This window comes from Sapajus apella, unplaced genomic scaffold (assembly GCF_009761245.1).
Source record: "Sapajus apella isolate SASKATOON/1434 unplaced genomic scaffold, GSC_monkey_1.0 scaffold1, whole genome shotgun sequence".
Taxonomy (NCBI): Eukaryota; Metazoa; Chordata; class Mammalia; order Primates; family Cebidae; genus Sapajus; species Sapajus apella.
The window spans coordinates 4,982,184-5,002,575 of NW_022436941.1; the positions used below are offsets into that span (position 1 = coordinate 4,982,184).

At 48.0% G+C, this 20,392-nt stretch overlaps 1 protein-coding gene across 10 annotated transcripts in view; it reads right to left on the minus strand.

Annotated features, from left to right (window-relative positions):
• Positions 1 to 19,960, minus strand: part of SLC25A48 (solute carrier family 25 member 48) — a 47,884-nt gene extending 27,924 nt beyond the window's left edge. For 3 of the 10 annotated variants that reach the window (XR_004259338.1, XM_032246205.1, XM_032246441.1), the window contains exons 1-4: positions 19,534 to 19,911; positions 11,435 to 11,478; positions 3,153 to 3,224; positions 857 to 1,115 (exon numbers count right to left, since the gene is read on the minus strand). Coding sequence is in view for 8 of the 10 variants with exons in the window: in XM_032246205.1 (XP_032102096.1) it covers positions 857 to 1,115; positions 3,153 to 3,224; positions 11,435 to 11,478; positions 19,534 to 19,579 (421 nt within the window). In the remaining 2 variants the exon portion in view is untranslated. Of the gene's footprint in view, positions 1 to 856; positions 1,116 to 3,152; positions 3,225 to 11,434; positions 11,479 to 19,533 lie in introns of all 10 variants that reach the window. The other 7 variants (XR_004259236.1, XM_032246328.1, XM_032246536.1 and 4 more) reach the window with 7 other exon arrangements.
• Between the last annotated feature and the right edge of the window lie 432 nt (positions 19,961 to 20,392).

Below are 20,392 nucleotides of genomic sequence, written 5' to 3' on the forward strand. Positions count from 1 at the left end.
TCACAGAATTGTTACAAGATGAATTGTGAGAACATATGCAAAGGTCCCAGCGAGTACCTGACACATATCAAATACTTAATCAATGACAATTACCCCTTCAGATTAAATAGTAATAAAGGCACACCTTGGATGAAAAAGAAAGTCATTATTGAGACAGAATCTACTCTTGGTAAAGATTCTGTGAGCATTGTTAAAATGACAACAAAGGATTTAGGATATTCCGTAAACTTAGCTGATAAAGAAGCAGCAGGGTTTGAGAGGATTGACTCCAATTTTGAAAGAATTTCTACTATGGGCAAAATGCCATCAAACAGCATCTCATGTTACAGAGAAATCTTTTGTGAAAGGAAGAGTCAATGGATGTGGCAAACTTCATAGTTGTCTTCTTTTAAGAAATTGCCATAGCCCACCCCAACCTTTAGCAACCACAACCCTGAACAGTCAGCAGCCGTCAACATGGAGGCAAGACCCTCTACCAGCAGAAAGATTACACCTCGCTGAACACGCAGATAATTGTCGGTAATTTTTAGCACTGAAGTATTTTTAGATTAAGGTATGTATATTTTTAAGCATAATGCCATTGCACACTTTGACTATAGTATAGCCTAAACATAACTTTAAATGTACTGGAAAACCAAAATGTTCATATGACTTTTATTGTGATATTTGTTTTAATGTAGCGGTCTGGAACTGAACCCACCTCTCCAAGGTATGCCTGTAATTAGGGACTACTACATGACAAGGTAGATGACTTGCTCAATAAAAGGATTTTAACAACCATGCCTGTCCCAGACGCCACAAACCAGGAAAGAGCCACAGGTCCCAGACACCAGCCTCTGTTCCCCTGGCTGCTTACCGTCACGAAATGGTTGTGTCTGCATCTGCAGCCGGATCTTGATGAGGTCCACGGGCCCGCCCAGCCCGACAGAGACCACGCCGGCCACCATGCTGGCCAGAAGCAGGTCCGACAGTGTGCGGGGAGGACTGGCCTCGGGCTCCCGGCAGCGGTGCTGGCTGAGGAACCGCTGCGTGTTACTGAAGACCCCAAATACCACAGAGTTGTAGACAGCAATGCTGGCAAGCGGGAAGGACATGCCCTTAAAGAAGCCGAACACCTGCAGTGAAACCCAGTAGGAAGAGGCGTGAGGACTGGAGGCTGCCATCGCAGAGCCTGCAGGGGACAACACAGGACACATTTGCCCACGTAGCAGTGAAGAGACGGGAAGAGGTGCTGATGCGACAGTTGGCAGGGGTTGGGGGGCCGCTTGGGGGCAGGCATTCTTGCCCTGAGGACAGCCCGGCTTCTGCAGGCTGCTTTGTTTCCTGTGGGTGGTGTCCCGGCCTGGAACCCACACATGGCATGCATGCGGCCGGAGGGGCAGTGATCTTGGGCTGGAAAGAAGTCAGGCTGTGGCCGAGGGGGAGCCTGAGGAGCCGTTAGGGGCAGTGGGCTGGCCAAGCACCATGCATCCTCTCCTCATTTGCCACAACAAAAACATTCTCTAGGCACTCGCCAGGGGCCAGGCCCTGGGGAGCAACCATAAAAAAGAAATGGCCTCCACCCTCACTGAATTTATAGTCTGGAGAAAATGGGATGTGGAACAGACAAACTGACAGGCAGTTACAGCACAGGCAGTCTGCTAATCCTGTGGTGTAAGACAGGTTCCCCAGACCCCTGAGGGGAGCCTGCGCCAGCCTGTTGATGGGTGCCCATGAGCATGGGTGTCTCCTGACAGCAGTGGCTGGAGGGGCCACATAAGGACACAGGATGCACACACAGGCTGCAGGAGGCTGAGGAGGGGTTGCTGCAGGCTCATGGCACTTCCCTTCCACATGGCATTCTTGATGAACACCACAGATGTGCCAAGGAAAACAGGAAAATTCCACAGGCCCCTGGAGGAGTTAGGGCAGCACATGCGTGCCAAACATGAGAAAGTACTGGGAAGCCATTGTGCAGACTCCAGGCTGTGCACAAAAACGCTAGTCCTCACTGCACGCACTGCCAGAGGCAGGATGCCTCACACGCAACTGCACATGCACATACATGTGCATATATACACACATGTATGCACACACACATGTGAGCATATCCTGCTTCGTGTTCTTCTTCCATCACAAGACCCTTCAGAGTACTTGGGAAGTGGCTTAGCCATGAGCCACTATGTCTCAGAGAAACCATTTCAATCCCCACCAAAACCCCGGAGCTGGGGCGCAAGCTGGCAGACACTGCCGGGAACATGTGCCAAAAAGAGAATCAACAGCCGCTTTCAGGGGACTATGGAATCCCACAGCATTACCCAGGAACACCAAGTGCCAGCCTCGCAGTGCTCGCCCCAATTTTAAAGCAGCTGATCAAGAGAGTTACAGCAACACCCTGACACAAGATGCCCTTCACCGGTGGGAAAACTCTAGGTACTTGCAAGAGGCTCCTGAGCCCCAGGGCACTTGTTAGAATGGAGCCCAGTGGAGACAATGGCTACAGTGGGGCCACATTTCCAGGGACTCAGGGAAAAGTCTGAGGGCTGTGACAGGGTTCCACTTGGCGGTTTCTTTAAATCAGGTCATTCCATTCAAAATTCAAAAATTTATTCTAAATTTCACTAAGAAGCACCTCAGAAAGTCATTCCTGAAGCACATACTGATTCTCAAGACGGGAACCTGATGCATTTTCTACAAAGTATCATTCAGTTTTCCCTTTGGAAAAGGAACATCTTGGGTCACATGCTCTCAAGCGACCTGGGTGCAGGTAAACTCTGGTGTCTGGGCTCAGACATGCCTGGCTCCCACCAGGCCCAATAAAGGGAGGCCTGTCAGCACACAGTTTACCAGTCAGCCGTTCCTTTGTGAAAAACTGAGCGATTGCCTTATTTTTGCTGGAATTTTCCACACTGAGGCTCCAAATTCTTCAGGATTTCTCCATAGAGGTTACACAACACCGGAGTCTTTCCTCAGTTATGCTGCGGTAGGTGGCAGGGGTGAGTTTAGGTAACATGTAATATTCGAGGTGTGGTGTGAGATGAAGCAGGCAAAATCAAGCCGAGTGTGATCAGAATGGGAGGCCCCCGCCCGCATGCAGATGTGGGGCTGTGGCCCTGATCCCATCCTGGGGGGGCCCAACCAGGCATCACTCCACCCACCCAAGGGGCACTTACGCTCTCCCTCCTGTACACTGTGCGGATGCAGCTGAGGGTATTCCCGTAGCCGACGCCAGCCTGCAGGCGAGTCTGTGGAGAGAGGAAAGGGCATATGTCAGCTTGGAGGTCATTCATAGCCCCACTGCTCCAAAGATGCCCAGAGGGAAAGGCCCTGCTCATAGTGAAGCCTGCCAGCAAAGGGTCTGGGTTTCAGTTCTGGCCAGGCTGGTGCTCCATCCCTGGCTTGCACTGCCTCCCTCTAATGTCCCTTTCAGACTCGCTCAATGCAGAGAAGCCTGCTTTGCTGAGAGAATGGCAAAGGCCAGCTAGTTGTGCCGAATCATTGTACGATCCCCACCTCTTGAGTACACAAAGCTAAACTGGAACTCTATCTGCTGTCTGTCACTCCACCCTGCAAAATAGCTTTGGAGGAGAACTGCTCTTCTTGCCCCCAGAAATACCACCCCCTGGCCTGAAGCCCTCCCTGGCCTCCTGCTTCTCTGTCACTTCCTCCATTTCTCTCTATGCAACAGGCAGACTGATCTTTTTCAAGGTCAATGAAGACTCCAGTGGCCTCCCATCAAATGTAGGAGACATTCCCCACTCTCCCTGAGCCTGGGAGCCACCTGCCTCTCACCCCACATGCCATCTCCTCCCCCAGGTCCTGCATAAGCTGCATGTCCCCGGGCCCTGGAGCTGCAATTCTTTCCTGCCTCCAGCCCACTGCCACTTCTGGTCCCAACTTCTGGAAGCCTCTTCCTCCAGCTCCTGCTCGTCTTTCAAGACTGAGTGGATATGTCGCCGTGGTCCTATGTGTTTGATTATGTAGGGTTTATGTTGGACCACCCAGCTAGGGTCGGAATGCCTGTTTTACTTTCCTCTCATCTCCAGGGCGGGGCACAGCCCCAGCACAGTGGCCCCTTTGCAGTGACTGAACAAGGACTGCATGGCTAAACTGTGGTGGCCTCTGATGGAGGCTGGCTTTGGTGACCAGGGGCAGCAGCTGACAGGTGCAGAGGGTCTGAGTAAGCCCACCTAAGTGTCTAGAGTACCCCTGCCCTGGCCTCAGAGGATTCCACTTCTTTTAAGATGCACAGCCTATAATTTTCCATCAAAACACTTTGTCATCATGCACAGCATGCCATGCCTGTGTATGAAGGAGCTGTGAGATGACCAAGGAGGAGATACTGGCCCGTCCCCACAGACTCCAGTATGCAGTGAGGGACCCAGAAAGTCAGGCTAGCTCCTCACACAAACCGCCTGAGCTCAGCTCTGGAGACAAGTGGAAGAGGCCTGGGAAGAGTACGTAGAGTTAAAATGGTGATCTCAGAGGTGAGCACCACAGGTGATGTGGAGCTTTTCTGCATTTTCCAACTTTCCTGCAATAGTAGATGTTACTTTCATTATTTTTAGCTTACATAGTTTGAAAGTAATGTAAAGTACACAACTCATAGGGAAATACATTCTCTCAACGACATCAAAATTAGCATCACATGTAAGGCTGAAGCCCCATTGGACCCACCTTCGCTGTCACCCTGCTCCTCCCCTGAGTTCATGATCATGGCTAATAGCATGGCCAAGAGTTTCAGAAGCACCCATTTAAATAGTTTTATAAACATATGTAGCCAAAGGAAAAATATAGGAAATATTATCACCCTGCTCATAAGTTTTACTTTCATAACCAGAGAAGTGTTTATCGACTCGCTCAACCAGTATTTGTTCGGGGCCTATTTTATTGGAGGCACAATTCCAATCTCAGGGAATTTGGCAATAAAGAAACCAGAGTCTCTGCCCTCATGGAACTTACAACCTGGTGGAGTCAGAAAAGATGGTCAATAAAAAATAATTCCCAAGTAAATACGTATTTTAGATGAAGACAAGTGCTATGGAAGAAAACCAAGGATAAGAAGAGCTGGGTGATGAGAAGGAAAAGGTAGTTTTAAATTGAGTGGTGGAGACTCCCTGGAAGATGCAGTGAGATGAGAACCTGGCCTTCGATGTCTTCTTGTTAAGCAGAACCACAAAGGCCTACCTTGGAGTGGGATGTCCACAACTAGGACAATGACTTGTGCCAGGTGGTAACTTAGGAGGTGGTGAAGGGCTGCAGGTCTCTCTCTGTGCCCCAAGTAAGGCTGGCATGAGGTCCAACACTCTCCCAGGGCTCTCTCTGGAAAGTGAATCCACAGAATGGTTGACTCCCACCCCACCCCCTGCAACAAGTAGTCAAGTTGCCGCTAAGAAAATTGAGTGGTTGAGTCACTCAAGCCAATAATACATGAAGGAACTCAACCCAAGAGCCAAACCTGGATCACAGAATAATTTCAAAGCCATGGAGCCAAAGGTCTGTCAGGCATGCTGAGCACTCAGGGAAGCTGGCACTGAGGCCAGCAGCAAAGTCCAAGTCTCTAGGGACCCAGTGACAGCAGGAGATGACATTTAGTGTGCACCAACTGCATACTGATCATATAAAACTGATCCCACTAAATCGCACAGGTGCTCTAAGACATAAGAACTGGTCCCATCTTACAGATGAACACAGCTGACTCCTTGCTTTAGTTTCCTGTTGCTACTATAACAAATTACCACAAACTCCATGGTTTAAGCAGCATGAATGCATTTTCTCACAGTTCTAAGACCAGAAATCTGAAATGATCTCAGTGGGCTAAGACCAGGGTGCTGGCAGGGCAGCATTCTCTCGGGAGGCTCTCAGGGAAAATCTGTTTCCTTGTCTCCCCCAGCTTTTGGAGTTCACCCTCTTTCCTGGAGCCATGTCCCAGCATCACAGCTCCTCTTCTCTCCCGGCTTCTGTTGTCATCACATTGTTTTCTTCCTCTTTTATAGGAAGAAATCGAAATCTCCCTCCACCTCCCTGTCATAAGGACACTTGTAATTACATTTAAGAGCCTCCCTGATAATCCAGGATCATCCTCCCATCTCGAGATCCTTAACTTAAGCATACCTGCAAAGTTTTCTTTTGCCATATGAGATGACATTCACAGGTTCCAGAGATGAGGACATGGGCATGTCTAGGGACCATTATTCAATCAACCACACTGTCTCACACAGTTTCCCCAGGAACCTGGCTCCCTCCTTTGGCTCATCCCCAGGCCTTTCACTTTACAGGACCCCAGAGGCTGCTATTCCCACCAACCTCTAGCCTACTGAGACAAAAAGAAGTCCCGCCCAAGCTCTTGACTAGGTGTGACTTCCCTGAGAGTTGAGTTCTCTGACCTAAACGTAGGGTTAGGTATATAATAGGTGCTCAATGAATACCTATGAAAGGCAAGAGAGAAGAGAGCTTGGTTCCCTAGCCCAACTTCAGTGTTTTTAGTTATTAGGGAAAATATCTACATATTTGAGGTACCCAGAGGTCCTCATTTTGGACCTAGAGAATTGATGGGTTTGCCATTATCTTTCTTGCCTCTCCTGGTTATGTAGAATCAAGGCCATTTTAAGACTTGCTTAGATATTGGACTCTTTCACTTTTGTAAACCTGCTCATATTGTATCAAGCAAGATAAAATTAGTATAATTGTACATATTTAATGTACATTGCATATTAATATCATCCACATAGACCTCCATGAAAGTTGAGTTCCATTTGACTATTTAACATGTGGTTATATTTTGTAAACATTTAGTGCAGCATTAATTTTGATTCTATACTTTTCTTCTTACATAGTATTTTCTCAGTTCTCTGGCACTTTCTTTGGTCCTTATAGAGAATGGGAGCCCTGGGTTCTGTGCATGAAGTGGCTACAGCTTGAAGATCATGGCACTGCAGGCAATATTTAGCCCAAAACTATGAGCTTCATGTCAGGGGTGCTATGAGCTCATATTCCTCCAGTTCATGGTTTCCCTCCCATTGGAAGCTCTCAGGACCCCAGAGGTGAAAACCCAAGGAGAAGAGGATGAGTGTTCAGTGCCAGGAGGTGAGGTAGCTGGAGCCTCAGTGCTTGGAGCTGAGCCACTGCCCCGCTGGCCCTGACCTGGCAGAGCAGGCCATGCCCTAGCTGTCCTGGGCCAACATGCATGCCCCAAACTGGAGTGGGCAGTGAGGGGGCAGCCTGGAGTGGTGGGGAGCATGATGGAGCAATACGAGAAGCCTTAATGGGATGTTCATGAGAAGGAGGCAGACATCCCCCCACACAAAGCCTGTCCATTGCAGTCCAGATCCCATGGTCTGTAAGAGTGGTCCCCAACCTTTTTGGTACCAGGGACCAGTTTTGTGGAAGACAATTTTTCCATGGTCCAGGGTGGGGTGATGGTTTCAAGATGAAACTGTTCCACCTCAGATCATCAGGCATTAGATTCTCATCAAGAGCAGGCAACCTAGATCCCTAGCATGCACAGTTCATAATAGGGTTTGTGCTCCTACGAGAATCGAATGCTGCCACTGATGTGACAGGAGGCAGAGCTCAGGCAGGAATGCTCGCTTGCTCACTGCTTACCTCCTGCTGCATGGCCTAGTTCCTAACAGGCCATGGACTGGTCCATGGTACAGGGGCTGGGGACCCCTGGTTTACAGGCAGCCAAGCCCTGACTAGAAAACTTAGCCATGCTGCATCAGACATATGCAGCAGACCTGCCTCCTCAACCTAAGACCAGGCAGCCAAGGCACAGGAAGAAGCCTTTCACCTGAGTCAGTAGCCGGGTTCTTCGACAGGGGAGTCCTGGGACTCCAGGCAAGTCACCGTCTGCCTCCCGCAGCCCAGCTTGTCTATTCATGATAGCAGCAGCATCTCGCTCATTGCTATATCCTCAATGCAATGGCTCTATGAACGATCTTCACGGCAGCCCCACCAGGGAGGTGCTACTTGCCCACTTTACAGACAAGGAAACTAAGGCTCAGGAAGGTTAAGCCCTCTGCCCCAGTCACAGGAGAGTAGGTGATAAGGCCAGGACTGGATTTCCAGTTATTCAGACTTGCCTGGCCCTTTCTTGGTGGACAGGGTCCATAGAGAAAACATCAGCCAGAAGGAAGGAAGAGGGTGTTCTGGAGTCAACAGGGGCACTCAGGCCAAACGAAGACTGGAATCCATGTCTCAGGAGGGCTTCCCTCCTGAGCTTCAGGGCAGAGTGTGGAGAAGGGAAAGAGCCCAGACTTTTCAGGTGACTGTGGCCAGGGAGCTCCACTCCCATAAACTGCCCTAAACCCAATGACTAGTGTCCTTAGGAAGGACCGGGAGATTTAACACACAGAGACTCAGAGGGGAGGCCTTGTGAAGAGAGGCAGGGCCTGGAGTTAAGGAGCCACTGTCCAAGGAATGCCAAGCACTGCAGCAGGCACTGGAAGCTGGCACAGGACCATGTGGCAGGTCCTCCCTCAGAGCCTCCAGAAGGCACCAACCCCTCAGTTTTGGACTTCCTGCTCTCTGACCTGTGAGGAAATACATTTCTATTGTTTTCAGCCACCCAGTTTGTGGATATTTGTTAAATCAGCCCAAGGAAACTAATCCATACTCTCAATTTTTTACTGTTAAATCTCTCACTCCTCACAGTGATTTGTTACCAACTCACTGATATGAAGTCAGCCTGGGTTCTAGAGAAACAACAGCCCTTTTCCTTGCCAAGATGCTAGGCCTCTGGCCGACAGTTCCAAGATCAGTGACTGAGCACGCCACTCGGAGAACGCTTGCCCATCTTTGAGGTATTCCATTGACCCCCAAAGAGAAACGTATAAATATCATTTAAATCAGATAATTGGAAACACATTCTCCAATTTTGGTTAAAATCTTGCTAGACATTGTCTCATGATGTGGTAACTGAGCAAAACTTAATATATATAGAATAATGTTAATTAAAATAGCAGCTACCGGCTGGGAGCGGTGGCTCATGCCTGTAATCCCAGCACTTTGGGTGGCCAAGGCGGGCAGATCATGAGGTCAGATCGAGACCATCCTGGCCAACATGGTGCAACCTCATCTCTATTAAAAATACAAAAAAATTAGCTGGACATGGTGGTGCATACCTGTAGCCCCAGCTACTAGGGAGGCTGAGGCAGGAGAATTGCTTGAACCCAGGTGGCAGAGATTGCAGTGAGCTGAGATCACGCCACTATACTACAGTCTGGGGGACAGTGTGAGACTCTGTCTCAAAAAAAAAAAAAATAGCAGCTACCAATTTTGAATGCCAATTGGGTACCAAAAACAATGCTTATCATCTTATACTGACCCTGTAAGGCAAGGATTCATATCTTGTTTAACAGAAGGCTATGCAAGCAGGAAATGGCAAAAACAGGATTCATGCCTAGAGCCTGTGTGGTTCCAAGGCCTATGCTTTCTGGCTCAGCCATGCTGCCTCCCCACTGATCCATTGTTGTGGATTAGTTTGTTGAATGAGCCCTGGGAAAGACAGTCTGGGAATGAGAGGTCAGTTTGGGAGGTGAGAAATGCCAGAAACAATCAGCACTCTTGTGGAGACATTAGGGAGTACATCTGAGTTTTCCAAGTCTCCCCAAGGCCCAGTCCTGAAGATGAATGCAGCAGGCACCTTGAACTTGGCTGAGGTCTGGGATGGCAACTCATTCAGCAGGTGCTCACCCAGGGGGGCTGTGCCCAGCTCTGTACTGAACTGCACTCTGAACAGGGGAGAGTCAGAGGCTACAGGCTAGGGAAGCCAGGCCTGGGCAAGGTAATCAGCCAGCTCTCATGGAGGGTAAAGAGGGCTCAGTGAGCAGCTACCTCAGGGGTGGGAAGGTTTCTGAGGGCCTGGCTTGGTTCTGGACAGCCCTGGGGAGTGGTAGACATGGGCCCTACCCCTGGGCAGCAATGGCTCAGCCTTGAGATGCTGGTAAGTCCACTTCTGACATGAACTTGCTGCACAGCCCTCCTTGGTGGGCTGTAAGACCAAGGGCCTGGGTATGCAGGGCTGGCAGGAAGCAGGCAGCAAGGTCCCCAGCCCACTCTGAAATCCCATTCTCCCTGGGCTTCTCCCAGCACCTGCACCACCCCGCTTGCTCAGCTCACTATGTGCACCACACACACACTGGATGCCTTTGTTTTCCTGGAGAATGTATATTGCAGCCTGTTCCTACCCTTGGGCCCTGGCACTGGCTCGTTCCTCTGTGAGCAGCACTCTGACCCCAGTTCTGCGTGTCTGACTCTTTGTGTCATTTGAGTCTCAACATAGCTGCCTTCCTGGCAGAGAGGCCATCCATGATTTCAAAACAGAGAAGCTCCTCATCACTGTTTCTGCCATCACCTTGTGTTATCGTCCCCCTAACACCCACCACTGTCCATAAATGCTTCTTGTATCTGTTGTGTTCTCTAATTATTGTCTATCACTGGCCCTAAAAGTATCTGTCTCCTTGTCTGCCTCCCTCACTTCTGAGTCCTCAAAGCCTAGGTAAGCCTGCAAGTAAAGTTCACTTTGGAGCTTTGAATGCAGCACCACAATGCCCAGCTCTAAGGTCTGGGGCAGGTTTCTGAACTCTGCACCTTACTCTCTCCTGTATAAAATGGGAAGATTATACCATTGCAGGAAGGTAGACTAAGTCTGCTTCACTCACTACTTTGTGGGCCCATCTCCCAGCACTGGGTCCTGCCTGCCATCCCCCTGCGTTGGGACATCCCCTGGGGACCCTAAACACCCGCCTTTACTACTTAAAGGGTTTCTTCAAATATTTAAAACAGGTAGACTGATCTTCCCATCAAGAAGAGAGTGAGCATGAGCCCTGACCTAGGAGAGGGTCCATTTTCATACAGGGAGCAAGATGGGGAGAACAGACATTGCAGCAGCCATTTGAAAGGGCCTGTGAGGCTCCTGTCTGTGCACAATCCAGGCAGAGCTTTAGAAAGATCTGGAAGCCAGTCAGCAGTGAGGAGGCACAATGTATGGCTCTGTTCCCAGAGCATAGCTCTAAGTCCCACTCACCACAGGGAACAGGTGCAGGAGTGGGGATGGGGTGAAAAATTGCTCCTTTGCAGCATCTCACATCTCAGTTTTTAACTTGTTGTATGATCTGAGACCAGCCCCATCCCCTTCTAGGGAACATCCCAGAACAAGGGTGTTGAATAATCCCAATGCCAGGAAGGCCCCACCAGCTCCACAGTCCTGACACCCATGTGTTTCATCAGGTAATGATGGGTTCCCATCTCCAATCTAGTTTAAAGTCCCACCTGGACCACTGAGTCTTCTGAGTCCAACCCAGGCCTCCTGGCACTCCAGCCCCCTGGGCTGGCAACAGAGAGCCTGCCCTGAGCAGAAGACTCTAAGGGAGATCAGAAACTCTAAGGGTCCCAGAGGCAGATCAGCTCCTTGCCTCTTTTTAAGAGGTAATGAGAGACATGGCTACTGTACCTTGACTGTGTCCAGAGGGTGGCCGACGATGACGCTGGCTGCACCTGTGGATTACAAAAGAACGTCTGATAACTCAGCCCTTGAACTCCCAGCTTGCACCAGCCAGCTCTTGGGACAAAACAGGCACATATTTAGTCGATGGCCAGTTGCTGGAGTTGCAGTGGGCAGGGGTGCGGGGCCTCCAGTGTGCTAGGCACTGGCCCATGCAGGAAGGAAGTTAGAGAAAATAGAGTAAAACAACTAATCACTCCAAAACAGGTGTCTATCACTGGCCTAAAAATATCTGTCTCCTTGCCTGCCTCCCTCACTCCCGAGCCTTCAAAGTCTACGTCAGCCTGCAAGTAAAGTTCACCTTGGAGCTGATGGAAGGGACTAGGACAAGTGGATATTCACAGGCAAAAGAGTGGAAGAGTGGAGACAGACCCCACCCTCCACCTCACACCATATACAAAATTAACTCAAAATAGATCAAAGACCTAAATGGGAGAGCAAAACTATAAAACTCTTAGACTAAAATGTAGAAAACAATCTTGACCTGTGATTTGCAATGGACTCTTGGATATAAGAGCAAAAGTACAACAAAGCAATAGAGGGAAGTACATGTCATATCAAAATACAGCGGATGGGTGCATGGATTATTTCAAGTTGAAAACATTGAGAAATTGTAATTTCTGAAAGACTGAGCTGACCTGTCTCTTCCTGCATGCAGCAAGTAATTAAGATTCCTCTGGGAGCAGTACTCTCTCCATACCAGGGTAGCAAAATAGCCTTTATTACCAGGAACTTGGAATTGAAGGCTGCAGTGGACCTGAATTTATACATAATGAAGTAATCCTTATCCTCCATCTGCTTTATAGCACCCCCCACATACATCTCCTAGTGACTCCTCCAGCAAAATTCTACCACCCTAGCCAGATTTTCTTTGTCCTGTCATTTCTTCTTAAATTGATTATTCTTTGTCTAAAAAGTATGAAAAGATCTTGCTTTGGACACTTCTCCCAACTTCACTCCTTGTGAAGATCACTATGTCATGAAAAACTAATACAATCTGTATTCTTTTTCTCTTGTTAATCAGCCTGGTGTCAATTTGGTTTCTACATTCAGTTGAAGAGCCTAATAAGAGCTAAACAGGGGGTTGGAGGTTATCTCTAACTCCCCTACACAATGCAAGAATAACACTGAACTTCATAAAAATTGAAAACTTATGTGTGCAAAAGTGAAGGCATCCTACAGAATGGGAGAAAATGAGAAAGTGTGTGGAAATCATATATTTGATAAGGATTTAGTGTCCATATGTATAAAGTATTCTTACAACTGAATAAAAGAATTTTAATGGACAAAGGACTTGCACACACATTTCTCCAATGATGATATAAAGATGATCCACAGATACATGAATAGATGCTCAACATCTGCATTCATTTGGGAAATGCAAATTAAAAACACAATGAGAGTCCTCTTCACACGCACTAGGATAGCTATAATTGAAAAAAAATGGAAAGGAACTGTTGGCAAGGATGTAGAGAAATTGGAACACTTGTACATTGCTGGTAGAAATGTAAAATGCTGCAGCCATGGTGGAAACAGTTTGGCAATTCCTCAAAAAAGTTAAACATAGAGTTAACAGTTCCATTCCTACATATATATCCAACAATAGAAAACAGATACTCAAACAAGTACATTACACACACATCATGGCAACATTGTTCACAATTGCCAAAAGGTGGAAATAAACCAAATGACCATCAACTGATGTATGGATAAACAAAATGTGGGATATTTATACAGAGAATACTGCTTGGCAATACAAAGAAACAAACTCTTGGTACATGCTGCAGCATGAATGCACCTCCAAAGCATTATGCTAAATTAGAAAGGCCAGATGTAAAAGGCAAGCTATTGTATGACTCTACTCATACGAGTTACCCAGGATAGGTAAATCCATAAAGACAGAAAGTAAATTAATGTTTGTCAGGACTGGGAGAAGGTGGAAATGGGGGTTGCTCTTTAATGGGTACAGCATCTTCTTTGGTCATGAGAAAAATGTTTCAGAACTAGATAGAAGTGATGGTTGCACAGTGCTGTGAATGTACTCAATGCCACTGAATTATACACTTTCAAATGGTTAATGTTTTATTATGTGAATTTCAGCTCAAAAATGGGGGTAGTATGTGTGTAAAGAAAAAAACTTAAAAATTTTCCGTTACCTGCAGGTTACTTAACTTCTCTACCTCTCATTTTTAGCATGTGTAGAGTCAGAATAATAACAGCACCTAACTCCTGCTTCCATTGTAAGAATGAAATGCAGTGATGCATAAAAAGTACCTAGCAGAGAGCCTGACACCTATAGGATGCTGAAATATGAGTGATGTCACCATAGAATTTTTTTTAAAGAAGATCCCTTTGGAAAAGTGATGAACATACACTGTATCTTTTCACAGAAAAAATACCTACACACACACACACACACGACCTATACAATTTGAAGAGAACCACTGCTGCCCCAAGGCCACTTAGATTAAGAAGCCCTTTGTAAGGATTACAAATCATTCTACTATAAGGACACGTGCACACGAATGTTCATTGCAGCACTGTTTACAATAGCAAAGACCTGGAACCAACCCAAATGCCCATCGACGATAGACTGGATAGGGAAAATGTGGCACATATACACCATGGAATATTATGCAGCCATCAAAAACGATGAGTTTGGGTCCTTTGTAGGGACATGGATGAACCTGGAAATCATCATTCTCAGCAGACTGACGGAAGAGCAGAAGATCAAACACCGCATGTTCTCACTCATAGGCGGGTGTTGAACAATGAGAACACATGGACACAGGGAGGGGAGCACTACACACTGGGGTCAGTTGGGGGGAAATAGGGGAGGGACGGTGGGGGGTGGGAAGCTGGGGAGAGATAGCAAGGGGAGAAATGCCAGATGTAGGTGATGGGGAGGAAGGCAGCAAATCACACTGCCACGTGTGTTCCTATGCAACAATTTTGCATGTTCTTCACATGTACCCCAAAACCTAAAATGCAATAAAATAAATAAATGGGGAAAAAAAAGAAGCCCTTTGTATTAGTTTGTTCTCACACTGCTATCAAAGACATACCTGAGACTGGGTAACTTATAAAGGAAAGAGGTTTAATTGACTCACAGTTCCACATGGCTGGGAAGGCCATACAATCATGGAAGGTGATGGAGGAGCAAGTCATGTCTTACATGGCAACAGGCAAAAAGAGAGCTTGGGGAACACCCCTTTATAAAGCCATCAGGTCTCATGAGGCTCATTCACTACCACAAGAACAGCATAGGAAAACCCGTCCCCATGAGACCCTCCCACTGGGTCTCACCCATGACACATGGAAATTATGGGAGCTACAGTTCCAGATGAGATTTGGGTGAGGACACAGCCAAATTACATCATTCCACTCCTGGCTCCTCCAAAATATCATGTCCTCACATTTCAAAACCAATTGTGCCTTCCCAATGGCCCCCCCCAAAGTTTTAACTCATTTCAGCATGAACTCTAAATCCACACACAGTCCAAAGTCTCATCTGAGACAAGGCAAGTCTCTTCTACTTATAAGCCTGTGAGATCAAAAGCAAGTTAGTTACTTCCTAGAAACAGTGAGGGTATAGGCATTGGGTAAATACATCTGTTCCAAACGGGAAAAAATGGCCAAAACAGAGGGGCTACAGCCTCCATGCAAGTCCGAAATCCAGCAGGGCAATCAAATCTTAAAGTTCTGAAACAACCTCCTTGACTCCATATTTCACATGCAGGGCACACTAATGCAAGAGGTGGTTCCCATGGTCTTGGGCAGCTCCATCCCTGTGGCTTTGCAGGGTTCAGCCTTCCTACTAGCTTCTGGCATGAGTTAGCAAATGCCATCAGCATAGCCCATCTGCATGACCCATTGCAGAGGAAAGTGCTCTGACAGATCACCATCAGGGAAGGAACTGAGGGAGAAAAGGAAAGGAAAGGAAACTGGAGAAAGGAAACTGGGTTTTTTGTATTTTAATAAAAAATTATCACTCCCATGAGGCCTGCAATGAGTGTCAGTGGCTTTCCCAGGTGCATGGTGCAAGTGTTAGTGGGGCTGCCATTTTGAGGTCTGGAGGATGGTGGCTGTCTTCTCACAGCTCTACTAGGCATTGTCCCAGTGGGGACTCTGTGTGGGGCTCCCACCTCTGCAGCAAACTTCTGCTTGGACATCCAGGCATTCTCATACATTCTTTGAAATCTAGATTAAGGTTCCCAAACCTCAGTTCTTGACTTCTGTGTATGGACAGGCTCAACACGACGTGGAAGCAAAGCTTAGGGCTTGCACCCTCTGAAGCCATAGCATGAGCTGTACCTTGATCCCTTGAGCCATGGTTGGAGTGTCTAGGACACAGAGCACCAAGTCCCTAGGCTGTAGAGAGCAAGGGGGCCCTGGACCCAGCCCAGGAAACCATTTCTTTCCTCCCAGGCCTCTGAGTCTGTGATGGGAGGGGCTGTCACCAAGGTCTCTGACATGCCCTAGAGATATTTCCCCACTGTCTTGGTGATTAACATTTGGCTCCTTATTACTTATGCAAATTTTTACAACAGCCTTGAATTTCTTCCCAGAAAATGGGTTTTCTTTTCTATTGCACCACTAGGCTGCACGTTTTCCAAACTTTTATGCCTTGCTTCCATTTTAAACATAAGTTACAATTCCAAACCATATCTTTGTGAATACATAAAACTGAATGCTTTTAACAGCACCCAAATCACCACTTGAATGCTTTGCTGCTTAGTAATTTCTTCAGCCTGATACCCTAAATCATCTTTCTCAAGTTTAAAGTTCCACAGATCTCTAGGGCAGGGGCAAAATGCCACCAGTCTCTTTGCTAAAACATAACAAGAGTCACTTTTATTCCAGTTTCCAACAAGTTCCTCATCTCCATCTAAGACCACCTCAACTGGGACTTCATTGTCCGTATCAGCATTTTGGTCAAAACCATTCCACAAGTCTTTAGAAAGTTCCAAACTTTCCCACATTTTTCTGTCTTCTTCTGAGCCCTCCAAAATGTTCTAACCTCTGTCTGTTACCCAGTTCCAAAGTTGCTTCCACATTTTCAGCTATCTTTACAGCAACACCCCACTCTACTGGTATCAATTGCCTGTATTAGTCCATACTCATGCTGCTAATAAAGACATTATTGAGACTGGGTAATTTATAAAGGAAAGAGATTTAATAGACTCACAGTTCTACATCTCTGGGGAGGCCACACAATAATGGTAGAAGGCAAAAGAGGAGCAAAGTCACATCTTACCTGGTGGCAAGCAAAAAGAGAGCTTGTGCAGGGAACTTTTCTTTGTAAAGTCATCAGATCTCATGAGACATATTCATTACCAGAAGAACGGCATGGGAAAGTCTGCCCCTATGATTTAATTACCTCCTATGAGGGGTCCTTCCCATGTCACATGGGAATTATGGGAGCTACAATTCAAGATGGAATTTGGGTGGGGAAACAGCCAAACTATATCACCCTTGTAGCAGCTGGTGACTGAAATTGAAACAGAAACTGTTCTTCAAAGACAAATTCCCCAGCACACTGATAAAAAAAGGAAATATCTCTGTTAGTAGAGGTGATTTAGCCAGATAAGGTAGCTAAGAGCTCCTGGAATATTAGATATTTATAGGGACAAAGAAACCAGCTAATCCCAGAACAATGATTCACCTTTCCCCTCTCATCCCCTCATACCTACTAAACTGGGCAGGGGCAGAGAGGTGATGGCAGTAATTAACCCTTCCCAGTAGAGTAGTGGGAGGGGGAGTGCTGGTTCTCAAGCTCCAGGGCTTCCCCCATAGTGAGTTCACACATCTCTCAGCTCAGGGCAGTCTTAGATCCAGCCTTTGGCCAAAAACTCCCTGCCACTTATTAGCCCACCCATCTGAAAGCAGGGGATTTGAGATTTTTAAAATGGGATTATCAGGTCAGTGGTTTCCAGATCTTGGCACTTCACAAACCAGTAAAATCTCAAACAAAGATTGGTGTGTGTATGGTGGGGCGGGAGGGGGGAGGAGTATAAAAAAGGGGCAAAATTTTGTCATGTAAGGTTGTTTGGAGAGTTAAGATAAAATTAAGATCGCAGATTCTGGTGCCAGACAGCCTGGGCTGGAATCCCAGTGCCAATGCTAGATGCATGATCTTAGGCAAGTCAGTGAATTTCTCTGTATCTCAATTTCGTCATCTGTAAAATAAGGATACAACAGAACCTACCTCATTGGGGTTGTTATAATAATTAAAGAAATAGACATAAACTGACATAAGATACTACATGTTGCAAGATTCAGTTGACATATCCAGGAAAGGCAGATTTACAGGAAGTAGATTAAGGAGAGGAAACGGCATTTCAACTTCAAATGAGGAATCTTACTGGGGCATGAAAACGTTCTAAAACAAATTCATGGTGATGATTGTACCACTCTGTAAAATTACTAAAAGACACTGAATTGTTGAAATGGGTGAATTTTATAATATGTAAAATAAACCTCAATAAAATTGTTTTAAAAGAATACATTTAGCACTTAAACAATACCTGGCACCTAGCAACTATTAAAGTGTAGTAAACATTTATCATCATTTAATATTATTAGGTTGGTGAAAAAGTAATTGCGGTTTTTGCAATTACTTCCAATAACATCACCAAAGTAAGAACAATCACAGAACAAAGCACAAAAATCTCCTACTTGCTGTGAGCTGGGAAAGGTTCATGCTTTTTCACGTTTGGGGGTGGGGAGGGGTATCAGAGTCTTGGAACTACTCTGACTCAGCCCTACTTTCCAGGGCACTTCTCAAACCAAGCCACTTGCATTCCTACTGAAGGTGGTCTGGTTATTTAAGGGGCAGCCCACAGAAGCGTCTCCTCTCTCTGCCTGCCCCTCTGAATGATGGAATAATTGTCCAGTCAAAAAGGGCCTGGATATGCCTAGTGGGCCTCAGGCGGGAACCCCCTGACTGGGAAAGTTGGGAGAGATGAGCCTCAGCCTCACCCAAGGGAGTCTGTGCCAACAGACTTACTCAAGGTGAAAGGAGGCACCTCTGCTCAGGAAGTTGTGAAGCAGGTGCCCTGCAGCCACCTGTGAGGGAGAGAAGAGGCTTCCGGCTAGGTTGGAGGGGAGAAGCTGGGATCCAGTCAGGTTTGTTGCTCTTTTCATCTTTTTTTTTTTTTCTTTTGGTGAGGAGCTGCATTTGCCAACATCCCTTTTAGGATAATCCTCTTAGATGGGTTCAAATACATACACACACACACACACACACACACACACACACACACACACACACGTATATATTTTACAATTAGCAAAGTCCCTGAAACTTCCCCCTTCCCCAGTAGCTGATCAAAGAGGGATAGACCTATTGGAAAGAAAAATGGAGAAGTAAGGAAATGAATGCAACTCTCGCCCAGGCAACCCATCCCGGGCCCAGTAAAAAAGTAACACCGGGAGCTGTGGTGAAGGGACCAGCAGACCCGACCGCGGCGGGAGGAGGGGCCTTGGAGGTAGGCGATGGCTGACGGCTGGCAGCGGCTGAAGGCAGTGTTTCTCGAAGCCTGGCAACAGGCACCTGCAGCAGGCGCTCCGCTCCCTGCTGTGAGCGCTCTGCTCCCTCCAGTCGGGACGCCCCCTAGGGTCGGCCGGATCTCGAAGCCCCGCTCCCCACCACCCTTCGCCCCGGGGTCAGCAGCCAAGCGCCACCTTCATACATAAGTTCCCGCCAGCCACGTCCGCAATTCAGGTGTGCACCGGGTCACTGAAGGGTGTGTGCGCCGCTAGGAGCCTCCATTGGCTGCCGGCTTTGACTGGCTGTTTAATCATTACCGCATCAGGTCCCGCGGATCCTAACGAAATGAGCAAATCAGAAGCTGAGCTTGAATCGCTGTGAAGCTCTCCGAGTTTAGCTCTGGCAATTACCATCCGGGAGAGCGCCCCGAAGCAGGCTGCGCGCGCACCGGGAAGCGGGATGAGAGCGCACAGAGGCACAAAGTTTCCTCAGAGCACGGAGGCAAACTCCTCCAGGCTCGCTCTCGCTGTCCGGGGTCCCCGGCAAGCACACTCACCACCGATCCAGCCCGCCGCAAAGTCTTCCAGCTGGAAGCTGCCCATGGCCGGTGGCGCGCGGCGTCTCGCTCTCCCGGAGCCGGGACAGTGCCCACTTAGCGTCAGTGAGGCATGGCCCGTGGGCGCGAGCGCGCCTCAAAACGAAAGTCGGAGTCTCGGAGCGCACCGCAGGTCCTACTCCAAACCCAGTCCCTGAGACACCGGCTGAGCCCGCTGCCGCGCTCACCTCTCCAAGTGCCGGAGGGCGGCTGACATCACGCCCCCAGTGGACCTTAAAGGCACAGCACTCCGCGCGGATAAGGGTGCGCTCCGCGAGGCTCATCCCAGAAGCAAGGGTCATTGAGTGGAATTCTCTCAGTCCTCCCTTCTCCGGGTTATCCTCCTTGCCAACTTCAGAGCCTCAGCGCTTTTGAAGTGAAAGTGCCAGCCGCCCATCCAGAGATGGCATTTGGTGGCTGTGCTCATATTGCCCTGTGCTGTGCTGACAATGCTGATTCCAATCAGCGGTGGACTCTCTCCCATGCCAACTCTGGGCAGTGATGCCTTTTTGTTCATCCCAGCCATTTCCCACTCAGTGCCCCGTGCCTAGAGCAAGCACCTGGTGGTCCAGGGTCATGTCTAACTTTCAGCTACAGCTCTCTAGGGGCCCAGCTCCCTGCCTGGCCCTGGCTCAGCCTACACTGTCTACCCTGGGCCAGCAGGAGGCAGAGGGGTGGTCCTCTCTACCTCAAACTCCCTCTCTGTAGGGAGACCCTACATTCCACCCAGGCCCCTGGCCAGAGGTCCATGCCCACTGGAGAAGTGGCCTGCTGTGTGGAGAGGTTTTTGTTTCCATGAGAGTTTCCTTCCTCCCTTCCC